The 13,172-nt window shown below is 35.2% G+C and overlaps 1 protein-coding gene across 7 annotated transcripts in view; it reads right to left on the reverse strand.

Annotated features, from left to right (window-relative positions):
* SMC5 (structural maintenance of chromosomes 5) overlaps window positions 1-13,172 on the reverse strand; it is a 101,548-nt gene that overhangs the window by 22,138 nt on the left and 66,238 nt on the right. For all 7 annotated transcript variants that reach the window (XM_037157588.2, XM_037157587.2, XM_037157586.2 and 4 more), the window contains 5 exons: window positions 5,856-5,950; window positions 5,078-5,210; window positions 2,447-2,620; window positions 2,170-2,339; window positions 115-238 (listed from right to left, as the gene is read on the reverse strand). In XM_037157588.2, the coding sequence (XP_037013483.2) occupies window positions 115-238; window positions 2,170-2,339; window positions 2,447-2,620; window positions 5,078-5,210; window positions 5,856-5,950 (696 nt within the window). The remainder of the gene's footprint in view (window positions 1-114; window positions 239-2,169; window positions 2,340-2,446; window positions 2,621-5,077; window positions 5,211-5,855; window positions 5,951-13,172) is intronic.

Raw genomic sequence — 13,172 nt, forward strand, 5'->3', positions numbered from 1 at the left:
CTGTAACAAAAAAATGTCTAACAACAGTGCAAGTTAAAATTATTGATAAAACTCTTAAGATTCTACTACCTTGTCTCAGCTACCTGTATGACTAAAATTAAAAAAATGCCTTACCTTTATTAGGTTTGTTAATTCGGTAACAAGCTTTGCTTTTTGAATATTTATTTCTTTAATTTTGGTACTTGCTTTTCGCTCTTCCTCTTCAAGGTTGCAAGTATCCTGTTCCATCAGCTTTAAACTGTATGAAATGTATAATGATGTAGAAATCAAAGTTATACATAATGATTGAGCCCAAATCCTAGGTCCTTCACTGTTTTATGGGATACTGAAGATGTATAAACAGTTATCTTCTAGATTAAATAATCATCTTATACAACTATTCAGGATCAAAAAGTATTTGTTGAGATATATTATGTGCCCAGTATAATCTAGGTAATGATAGTGCTAATGGTATCTGAAATCATAAAGATGGATCTGAATTTGTTCCTCGACACTGGTGAACAGCATGACTGAATGTTACTCATCTGGCTTTAATTTCCCATAGAGTTGTGGTGAAGACGTAAACTCCATAACATACTTAGTCAAGTGCCTGGCCTGTAACTGACTGATACCTGTAAGTTGTTACTCTTGTTATTAATATTGTTTATAAACACAGTCTCTTCCCTTAAGAAGCTTAATTAGGGGGGGGATTTAATTAACAAGCTAAAATCAAACATAATGAAGATATAATACAACAATCCTAAAGGTTAATAGTTTGCTCTTTAAGATGAAGAAACTAAGGCTCCAAAGTTAAACAGGTTACCAAAAATCACAGATACTAAATAGTATGCTGTATCTGGCACCAAAGTTCTTTCCACTATACTATACTGCCATCAGGGAATAAAGCAAGAAGGATGGAAGCAATAATCAACAAAAATGAACTAGTTCAATGGATTTATAGAGCAGACTGAATAATACATGGAAGACAGTGTTGGGACAGGCAGGGAGATGTGCTGGAATGGGCTGAGTGAAACAAGATTTTGAAAAACTTGAAAGACAGTCTAAGGGAAAGTAGTATTTAAGTCAATTTTATGTAGTAATGGCAGGAAACCACAACAGATCACCTTGAATGGGGGTAGAAAAATGAAAAGAGGATAAATTTAACAACAATAATCTGGAGGCACTGAGGAGAGAGGGGACAAGTCAGGGAGACCACTATGCAGGCCACCACTGTAGTATTCCTAAGTGCATAAATGTACATATGAGACAGAGAGCTGGTAATGGGTATGAAAGCTCATTTCACTACAAAAATAAATATTACTTAAGGAAGAGAAAGTTCATTTTATTTTTAATTAATTTATTTATTTTTAGAGAAAGGGGGAGGGGGAAAGAAAGGGAAAGAAACATTGATATGCAAAAGATTTTATTAATCAGTTGGTTGCCTCCCGCATGCCCCTAGCTGGAGACCTGGCCCACAACCCAGGCATGTGCCATGACTGGGAATTGAAAAGGCAACCTTTTAGTTCGTAGGCTGGCACTCAATCCACTGAGCCAGAGAAGCCCAGGCGACGAGAGAGTGTAGTGTTAGACGACACAACAGTCCAATATGGCAGCCTCGGAGTAGAGGTTAAGTGTTTGCAGATGATTAAAGACAGGAATGAAGCGAGGGGTGAAAGCTGTGAAAGGCTCAAAGTAAAAAAATTCTAGGCAGTTAGACTTACAGAGACACCTTGCCTTAAGCAACCATGGTACATTATTAACTTTTAAAATGAAAGTGAATGACAATTTATTTGCTTAAAAAATGAACAAATTTCCTTAATACATCTCAAATATTACTCAATATATGATTGTGTTTAGAAACACAAACTATATTAGGTATGGTAAACTTATACCTTACTCAAGGCAATGAGCGCTCACTGATTATTAGAAGCTGACCATGTCATTAAAATCTACATCTTTATTCTACTGGCAAGAAGCATAAAAGAAAAGAAGAGCTGAGCTATGACATGGCAGGATATGGGAAAAACCTTGAAACTAGAAGCCATTCCCCTTGGGAGTAAAATTAAAGTATGAGAGAGAAATGATAAAATGTGCTTTTGGGATTATGATATCACTTCAGGGTAAACTAGTAATATCCCCATACTGCTTTGTGTCCCCAACCCACACCCCACAGAAGTGGATGCAACATACCTTCCTAGTTTGGAACTAATTTTTTGTTCCAATTGTCTTTTCTTGGTTTTTCTTTCAAGAAGCTCCTTCTTCTTTTGTCTAAGTTCATTATCTCTGTGTTCTAGATGTTTGTTTGTTTCACGCAAGGCAATCAATGCTGATTCCACTGCTTGCAATTTTCTATGAATTTCCTATAGGATATTCAAAATTGTTAATGTATTTTAAAGATTTCTAGTTAGACTATTATAAATCCAGTTAATATTTTTTCTAATATTAAATTAAAAAAAAAAAACCCAACCTTTAGATGTTCTTCTAGGAGTCTTCTTTGCTCTAGATCCACAGTGACTGTGAGAAACTGGGCTCCTTTTAGGGATGTGTTACTAGAAATAACTTTATTTGAATAAAAGGAAGTTTTCACCACATACTTTTCTTCTGCTGTGTACATTTGTCTCAGTCGGGTTTCTTGTATTACCTATAGCGTAAAATAAGTATCAGAGCACATCTAATAATTATGATATATTTGAAAGAACTAAAGAATTAAAAATACAGATCAAATGAATTTTAGAAGATCAAAAAATAGTAGATATACATTCATTACCCAACAACATCACTGATACATTTCAGGTTATTATTTTAGATAACAACTAAGGAAATTAGGAGAAAACCAAAACCATTAGCAAAGTTAGCTATATTATGCTTTGCTATACAATCTCTCCCAACTCAGTGTACTTATGAAGCTTTGTTTTATCTACAGAAAAAAATACCAGGACCGAGGTATCCTTACATTGAACTGTGTTATGTCAGGTAAGTCATTTACTCTGCCTTCCCCTCAATTACAACGTTGACAGACAGACAGTTTTATATTCAATTCCTGTATATATTTGAGAGAATACTTAGTGGAAACACCTTTCAAGGAGTTCAGAGACTTTTTTGCATTTTAGAGGGAGCTTTTCTCTCAAGAACTGATACAAGGAGGATCATAAAGTACATTCCAAATGCTGAAACATTATAAATATACAGACATAGAACTAATAAAGAATAAGCTGCTGTAATGCAGTTTTTCCTAATCTCTATAAAGGTTTATTACCAATACTCTCATGGTTTGTTTCTCTCCAGAACTTTATAGTCTAAGTGAAGAGAGAAGACACAGGTTTTATAAACTGGCATCACTAATTGAACCAGTTGGAATGAAGGAAAAGCCTAGAAGAGGTTATGTTTCATGAAAGTAAAATTCAAATGGGATCTGAACTGACAGAGATGGTGAGGGAAGAGCACGCCCACCAAAATGGACATCGAGAGTGTCCGCAGATAATTTAACCAAGAGGGAGCCTTAGAAATTAGTGAGAGAACAATTTCATAAATAAGTTATAATCATTGTTAAAGAACCTAAAATGTTAGTATTCAATAATAAAGCAAAACTTACACTAAAAAATGTATCTTTAGTCTAATGAAGAAATGTAGCTGTTATTGTCATTATCTAGACATGAAACAGAACTGCAGATACAAAGACAGAAAGGTTCCTCAACAAAGGTTTGTATCTTCTGAAAGATAGCCAAGACAATGTCAGGGGCTTTGCCAAGTGTTTGAAATATAGGAAAAATCAATGTGTTCAAGGATTTTAAAAATATCATCACCTATACAGAACCAGAGATTAAGGCTAATGAAAAATATTTGAAAAGAGATGAAGTGGAACATGAAAATTAATTTTACTTTTAATGTAAATTATTTGAATTCCAATGCTTTCTCTCTACTATAAACTGTACAGTTAAAGCTCTAAATGACTTAAAACAAAATGTTAAAAAATAAAAGTACATAAAACTACTTCAACTTGAAGCACTCTTCAAAAAATAAAAGAATTTCCCAACTGCAATAATTGTTCTTTTCTGCTCCAAAGTAAAATTATAAAAGCCCTTACCAAATTTTCCATAGTCTTTTTGTAATAGTAGAGAAATCTTGCTACCCTTACCTTCAGATAGCCCTACCTATCCCTAGAGTTCTGACAAAAATGGTTGGTCTATGCAGATGGTTTTGTCCTTTTTTCTAAACACCATGGAATTAAGACCAAAGAGGTACAATGAGATAACTATAAATTCGTTGTTAAAACATTTGAACACGTATTCTAACAAATTCGATATTATAAACAGCAGTTAGGTCTGTAACTGGGTCCTACATGCTAAGAAGCAGTATAACAGGGTAACTTGGTATTATAAAAAAACCTGTTTTAGAAGGGATTTCTTCCCTGTTTCTGCCTGTGATAATAAAAAAAATGTGGTTTATAGTCCTGGAGAGTACTTCTAAGAAAACAATCCTAAGGCATACTCACAGAATATATGAACTAAGAGTTCCTTAAAACCTATATGATCTTAGTAGCCAATGTCACCCCAATAAATTTAATAAATAAGTAAATATATAAATTACAATTAGTTAAAAAAATTTTAGCTATACTAAGCAAGGCAAGGGTGGTCATTCATATATGAGGTAATCTTAGGTGGAAGGTTTAAGAAGGGGAGGTTGTACTAAAACATTTCTGTATCACAGCCTATCATCCTGAAGGATAATTTGTCTGAAACATAATCTAGAATACAAACATTTAAATGGTTAAACCATTAATATAAAGTTTAAACACAGGTTTATCAAGCAAGCCAGAATCAGGTCAGAGTGCCAGGTATTTCTTTTCTCAGGTTTTAATTTATTAAATTACCCTATAAGTATTAAGTATTTATTTACTCTAGGTAACTCCCCATCACTCCTGTCACATAGAATTAGTCAATAGTTATTGTTTTATGTTATCTTAAAAATATAAAATACAAAGATGCTTTCTGTAAGGTTCAAAACAACAGAATGATACACTTCTTTAAATTTCTTATAATCTTTCCCTGACTTTAAGCTAAGAAATGTTAACAAAACTACCAGTTAAACACTCCCTTACCCGTTCAATTCTTTCTCTGGTCCTTTCGGTTCCTACGGGAACTTCATGAATATGATACTGGCTGCACAGGTAGCTCATGACAGGAGCAGGCGCATCAAACAGCTCCCGCAGGTAAGAGAAGAACCCGTACTGTCTAAAAGGAGTAGTGGCTATTAGGTTTTTCTTCTTAAAATACCATTTAAAACTCTGATAGTTAGCTGACAAGTAGCCAATAAACAACAAATAAAATAAGAGTCATTTTGCTTTGTATATTTTAAAATTACTTAAGTGATTAATACTGAGATTAATTTATTTCCTTGTCAAGGCTTAATCATTATATATTTACAACCACAAACTGTTAATCTGTTCTTTTGTAGTTTCTTCCATTTCTCTCATATTTAAAATGTCTACTTACATCCAGAGTGAAAATATTTATTTATAGCTATTTTATAATTGCAATTTTTCCATTTAGTCCTTCTGGAAATTATTTTTGCATTATTAAGTGATAAATTATCACTTTATTTTCTCAATAACCAACTATTTTGGTATTTTTTTTTTATTAAATAGTCCAATACTGGTTTGATGATTTAAAACATCACCATCATGTACTAGCTATACCATGATCTGTTCCTGGGCCTCAATTTCCCTTATTTTAGACTTACGTAGAGATCCTAAAAATAAATAATATAGCCTATAACAAACTATTCATGTGACAAAAAGTAATTAGAATATAGTTGAGTGATAAAAGTTACCCAATATGTGAAAGGTAGTTAGCTCTAACAATCTTTTCAAGACTTACTTGAGTTCACTTAAAGGCCTTGAAGGTGCTCTGTCTGCATATGAACTCCTAGGAGCAATAACAGCATTTACTCTTAATTTTTTATTATCACGAACCTGAATATAAGGAAAAAAATATTACTTTAATCACCATCCACTCTCATTCAAAATGATTCTTAAAGCTACCATATTGCTACTGGCATTCAAGGGATGATCAGAAATTCAAACACTGAGAGGATATTTAATGATTCCTATAAGGAAAATTATTTACTGTGATACTGATATTATAACTGTGTTTTTATATTGTAGTTATTATGTGTTTTTACAAAAAGAGTCAATTTCTTTGATCATTTTCCCTGATAAATTCTATGAAACAGTTAAGGAAGCAATACCAGAACTCTTCCAGGAAACAGAAGGGACATTTTCCAAGTCATTTTATGTTATCAGCATAATCTTGATAAAAACTTAAAATATCCCTCTCATGAACATACGTGCAAAAATCCTTAACGAAATATTAGTAAACAGAATCCAGCAGTACATGAACAGCATACATGACCAAGTAGTTTATGCCAAGAACATGAGGTTGATGTAGCATTCAAAAAGTCAACCACTCTGACTTATTGTATTAACAGAATAAAGTACAAAAAGCCGGGACTTCCAGCCAAGATGGAGGCGTAGGTGGAAACACTGTACCTCCTCACACAACCAAGTTTATGAACAACAAATATTTAAAAACCAGAACGCAACCAAAACAGAGAGAAAAATTAAACTGTGCGGAAGTCCTACAACAACAAACCATTCATCCAGACCAGTAAAGAGGGGCAGAGACAGCTGCTGGCAGAAAGGGGTCAAGCAGAAAAAAGTGGCCAGATTGACCCAGGCACGCAGGCGATGGTTGGCAGATCCCAGGTGTGGGGTGGCAACGGGGGAACCCAGTGAGGGCACAAGGTGGCTGGCTGACTGCAGCCATGCATTTGTGCGCAGATAAACCAGGCAAAGGAGTGAGCACTGAGACAGACTGTGCAAATGCAGGGCCCCAGTGCCAGGAAATAAAGCCTAAAAGCACCAATTGGAAAAACTTTCGGGGGTCGAGGTGCCCAGAGAGGCTCCCAGAGAGTTCGTTGGAGAGACCCACAGGGTCCTGGAGGGTGCACAGGCCCACACACCCAGGAGCCGGCACCAGGGAGGCCCGGTTTGCTTTCAGGAAGCAGCAGAGGGGACCAAAATCCGAGAGAGAGGATGGAACAAGCACCATTGCCTCTCTCTGACCCCGTTCCCACATACAGTATCACAACCCAGCAACCTGGGTTGCCCCACCCTGGTGAACACTTAAGGCTCTGCCCCTCATAACAAGGGCAAACAGACCAAAACATTATGGCTCAAGAAGAAGAACAGCTCAAAGCCCCAGAGCCAATACTTCTAAGTGACCAAGAGATAGCCAACCTATAGGATGCACAGTTCAAAACACTGGTGATCAGGATGCTCACAGAACTGGTTGTTTTTAGTCACAAATTAGATGAAAAAATGAAGGCTTCACTAAGTGAAATGAAGCAAAACGCACAGGGAAACAGTAGTGATGGGAAAGAAACTGGGACTAAAATCAATAGATTGGACCAGAAGGAAGAAAAAAATGACCAAACAGAAAAGAATGAAGAAACAAGAATTCAAAAAAATGAGGAGAGGCTTAGGAACCTCCAGGACATCTTTAAATGTTCCAACATCCGAATTATAGGGGTACCAAAAGGGGAAGAGGAACAGCCACAAATGGAAAACTTATTTGAACAAATAAGAAAGGAGAACTTCCCCAATCTGGAAAAGGAAATAGACTTCCAGGAAGTCCAGGAAGCTCAGAGAGTCCCAAAGAAGTTGGACCCAAGGAGGAACACACCAAGGCACATCATAATTACATTAGCCAAGATTAAAATGAAAAGAGAGAATCCTAGAAGCAGCAAGAGATAAAGGGACAGTCACCTACAAAGGAGTTCCCATCAGACTGTCAGCTGATTTCTCAAAAGAGACCTTACAGGCAAGAAGGGGTTGGAAAGAAGTATTCCAAGTCATGAAATCCAAAGACCTACATCCAAGATTGATCTATCCAGCAAAGCTTTCATTTAGAATGGAAGGGCAGATAAAGTGCTTCTCAGATAAGGTCAAGTTCAAGGAGTTCATCACTACCAAGCTCTTATTATATAAAATGTTAAAGGGACTTATCTAAGAAAAAGAAGATAAAAAAGATGAACAGTGAAAGGACAGCAAGCCCACAGTTTCTAACAACTACACCTAAAACAAAATCAAACTAAGAAGACAGCTAGATCAGGAGCAGAACCACAGAAATGGAGATCACATGGAGGGTTAGCAACGGGGTGGGGGAGAGAAGGTACAGAGACTAAGTAGCAGAAAATAGGTAGGTAGAAAATAGGGGGAAGACAAGAATAGGAAGGGAAATATAGAATCTAAAGAACTTGAGACACGTGGTCATAAACTAAAGGGGGGGAACGGTGGGTGGGAGGGGGTGTGCAGGGTAGAGGGGAAATAGGACAACTATAATGGCATAATCAATAAAACATTTTTAAAAAGTACAAAAGCCATATGATCATCTCAATAGATGCAGAACACTTGACAAAATTTAACAAAAATAGACATAAAAAGAAACTTCTTTACTTGATAAAGGGCATGTATGATAAATGTTCAGCAGACACAGTACTTAACAGAAATACTGAGTGTTTTCCATCTAAGTCTGGGAACAAGCAAGGATGTCTAATCTTACCTCAGGACAATTTGAAGAAAAACGGTACTAGAAAATGTAGTGAAGCACAATAAAGAAGTAAAAGAATTCCAGGACTGGGTGGCTTCACTGGTGAATTCTACCAAACATTTGAAGAAGAGGGAATACATACATCATAACTCATTTTATGAGATCGACATTACCCTGATAGCCAAACCAGGCAAAAAAAAAAAATAAAGGAAAATTACAGGCTAATATCTTTGATGAACATAAAAGCAGAAAGTGTCAAGAGAATACTAGCAAATCGAATATAAGAATACATTAAAAAGAAAACACATCATAACCAAGTGGGGTTCATTTCAGAAATTAAAGGATGGTTCAAGATACCCACATCAATGACACAACCTCATTAACAAAATAAATGATAAAAATCATATGATCTTATCAATAGATGCAGAAAAAGCTTCCGACAAGATACGACATCCATTTATTATGAAAGTACGCAATAAAATGCATATATAAGGAAAGTACCTCAACATAATAAAGGCCATATGTGACAAAATCTCAGCTAATATCATTTCCAAGGTGAAATACTGAAAGCTTTTCCTTTAAGATCAGGAACAAAGACAAGGGTGCTCACTCTCACCACAGATACTCAACGCAGTACTAAAAGTTCTAGCCAAAGAAAGCAATGAGATAAAAGGAATCCAAATTGGTAATGAAGAACACTGTCACTATTTGAAGATGACATGATTCTACACATAGAAAACTCTAAAGAGTCCACCAAGAGACTAACAGAAACAATGAACAAACATACCAAAGTTGCAGAATAGGAAAATCAGTGTACAAAAATCTGTTCAGTTCTTATCTACTAACAACGAAGTATCAAGGAGAACTGAAGAAAACAATCCCATTTGCAACTGCAACAAAAAGGATAAAAGAACCTATACACAGAAAACTATAAGACACCATTGACATAAATTAAAGAGGACACAAAGAAATGGAAATATATTCTGTGTTCATGGATTAGAAGAATATAGCTGAATGGCCATATTACCTAAAGGAATAAACAAATTTAATGCAAGCTCCATAAAATCTCAATGGCATTTTTCAAAGAAATAAAACGAAAAATCCTCAAAGTTGGAACCATAAAAGGTCCCAAACAGCCAAAGCAATCCAGAAAAAAAAAGAACACAGCCAGAGGTATCACACGCCCTCACTTCAAATGCATACAACAATCAAAACAGGATGGTATTGGCAGGAAAACAGACACAGGCCAACAGAAGAGAACTTAGAACCAGAAATAAGCCCACACATACATGGGTAAATAATTTTGACAAATGAGCTGAAAACATAAAATGGAGAAAGTACAGCCTTCAATAAATGGTGTTGGGAAAAAGGGAATGGTGCATTCAAAAGAGGGAAATGAGACTTCTTACCATACACAAAAATTAACTCAAAATGCACTAGAGACTTGAACATAAAACCTAAAATAAATAAATAAATGAATGAATGAATGAAAACATGGGTACTAAACTTAAGAACTTTGGTCTCAGAGGGGTTTTTGTGAACTTAATCCCAAAGGCAAGGCAAGGAAAGCCAAAATAAATAAATGGGACACAGCAAAAGAAGTCACCGACAAAACAAAAAGGCAGTTAACCAACTGAATGAGAAATTATTTTCAAACAATACCTCTGATAAGAGGCTAATATCTGAAGTATATAAAGAACTCATACAACTCAACAAAAGACCCAAACAATCTAATTAAAAAATGGGCAGAGGACTTGAACAGACACTTTTCCCAAGAATACACTCAAATGGCCATCACAGGCATGAAAAGATGTTCAACCTTACTAGCTGTAAGGAGCAGCTGCTGGAAGGACTACTTATCAGTATGATAAAAAATAAAAGTTTTGGAGAAGATGTGGAGAAAAAAAGAACTACACTGCTGGTGGAAACGTGAACTGCTGCAGCCTCTCTGGAAAACAGTATGGAGATTCCACAAAAAATTAAGAATAGAGCTACCATATCACCCAGCAATCCTCTTCAGGGTACCTAATTTGAATACACTTATTTGTAAAGATATATGTATCCAATATTCACTGCAGCATTATTCACAATAGCAAATGATTTTACAAAGCAGAGTGACTCTTAGGAATGTATATGCTGGGTCATAGCAAAACTGACTGTAATTTGCAATGGACGAGTAATAAAGCAAATAGAGCAAAATGTAAATAGTTACTGAATCTGGGTAAAAAGTATACAGAATTTCCATGTATACTCTTGCAACTTTTAAGTTTAAAGTTACATCAAGATAAAAAGTTATTAAAAAGACAGTGAAGGTATAGATTGAACAATACTGATAAAAAATACTGTCCATCAATCAATCAATGACACTACATTATAGGTCTCATTTCAGTTGATAGAATGTATTGTTTTAGTGGGTACCCTAAATAAAACTGAATTACACAATAAAAAAATAACTGCCTTTCAATTCCCTTTCAGTATTCCCAATCACAAGGACAAAGTTGTTGTATGTTGTCAGCATGTCCTTAACTCTTTATTATCTCCTTAAAAAAATCACGTTCTCTGCTTTCAGTAAGCAGTAGTACAGATGTAGAACTTACTGACATTGTTTTTACCATCTTTATTGCTATGCAAATTATCTGTTTTCTAATTTTGTGGTGATATTTTACTTCCTTTCAGAATATTTTAAGTAGTAAAAAGTGAAGTGATTTAAAGAAAAATGTTAAATAGTACAGTTAGTACTAGTACTATATAAATTGTGATGACAGAGCACAGCAGTATAGGAAATGGGAAAAAACTGTGAAGTGGTTTGTAAGTTACTAAGAGGAGAGATGTATTCGAGTACATATAGCTACAGAAGGTTACATACAATACATTTCACAACTCAAAATACATAAAAAATCATACATGTAAAAGCAAGTTCTGGTCCTACTGATGAGACTCTTTGGAAAGTTCATTGTCATAGCACAGGGGAAAAAGTCAAATTTTCAGAAACTTATGTCATATTATCAGTATATGGTTCAAATCCTCAGCACAGAGGAAGGATGATACTCTAGGGCAAGGCAAGGTACTCAGTGTAGGCTAATTTGGGGATCTGCAAAATAGGTATCATCTAGTAACACCCGACTAAACACCCTTCATAATGTGCCACATCTCACAAACTTGTAACCAAGCTACCAACTTCTTCAATGAGCTCTGATAACAGATCACTAACTCACTGATTAAACTTAGACAATCCTAAAATACACAAATTATAAAATGTCCATTTTATAATTTTACACATTCAACCTTTCTATAAAGTCTGTATTCACATTACCTGCCAATTTGTAAACCAGGAGGACAATATGGTAAAAGCCAAAAAAAAAAAAAAAAAGAAAGGATTCTTCCCAGTCACTTGCGTACCAGAGAAACTGAGGTCCACTTGAGCCGATTCTGGGTCCTATCCTCACCCAGACACACTAACAAAGGTTTAAACAAAACAAAGTCTAAGCCTAATCTCTCTGGAGCTTTTAAAGAAGTAGAAGGCATATGCAAAAGGAAAAAGAAATATTACTGACAATATATACTAGCATATATAGCTAACAACATATACTATATACTATTGGGTTGGCCAAAATGTCCATTTAGTTTAGTCTGTTACTGTCAAGTGAGAGACACATTTCTCATTTTCACCAATAACTTTATTGATTTGGGTATTTTGAGTATGTTGGCCATCTCCCGCCTGGTATAACGTTGATTGTTCTCAATGTCTCAATTTGATCACTATCAACTTCAGCTGGTCTACCCAGCTGTTGCGCATCGTCCAATGAGAAATCTCCAGCATGAAACTCCGCAAACCATTCTTGACACATTCGATCAGTCACAACACCTTCTCCATACACTGCACAAATCTTTTGTGTTTCAGTTGCACTTTTACCTTTCTTGAAATAATAAAGTATAATATACTGAAAATGTGTATTTTCTTCTATCTTCCATATTAAAATAGCTACACAAAAATTAATTTTGGTAAGTTTTTTTAATGCCTGCTGATAGGACAGCTGTTACAATACAATCTAACAAAATTCTTTCCAATGAAGTTAAAGACAAATAAGCACTTAGAGCCATCTTATGGAAAAAAACACATGAAATTTCTGTCCAACCCAATAGATATATGTAACAATATACACATAATACATGAAATAGCTAACAAGCACTATCTAAATACTTTTTCATTTATTAACTGATTTAATGCTCTCCAAAATCATTTGAAGTAGGCAGTATTACCTCCATTTTAACGATAAGGAAACTGAGGCACAAAACATTTAGGCAACTTGCCCAAGTTAGTGGCAAAGCCAGAATTCAAATCCTGGCAGTCTAATTTAGAGCCTATACTCTTAACTCCTAAGCCATGATCCTTTTCATTGGCTTAGATTCTTGGTCAGTGGTGTTTTCTAGCTAAATACAGTATCATAATTTTTAAAAAAATATTTTATTTTTTTAAAGTGAGGGGAAGGGAGGGAGAAGGAGAGGAAAAGCAACATCATTGTGAGAAAGAAACATCAATTGGTTGCTTCTTGTATGCCTCCACCTGGGGACCAAATCTACAAC

Source organism: Artibeus jamaicensis, unplaced genomic scaffold, assembly GCF_021234435.1.
Source record: "Artibeus jamaicensis isolate MK-2021 breed Jamaican fruit bat unplaced genomic scaffold, CSHL_Jam_final scaffold_1964, whole genome shotgun sequence".
NCBI lineage: Eukaryota > Metazoa > Chordata > Mammalia > Chiroptera > Phyllostomidae > Artibeus > Artibeus jamaicensis.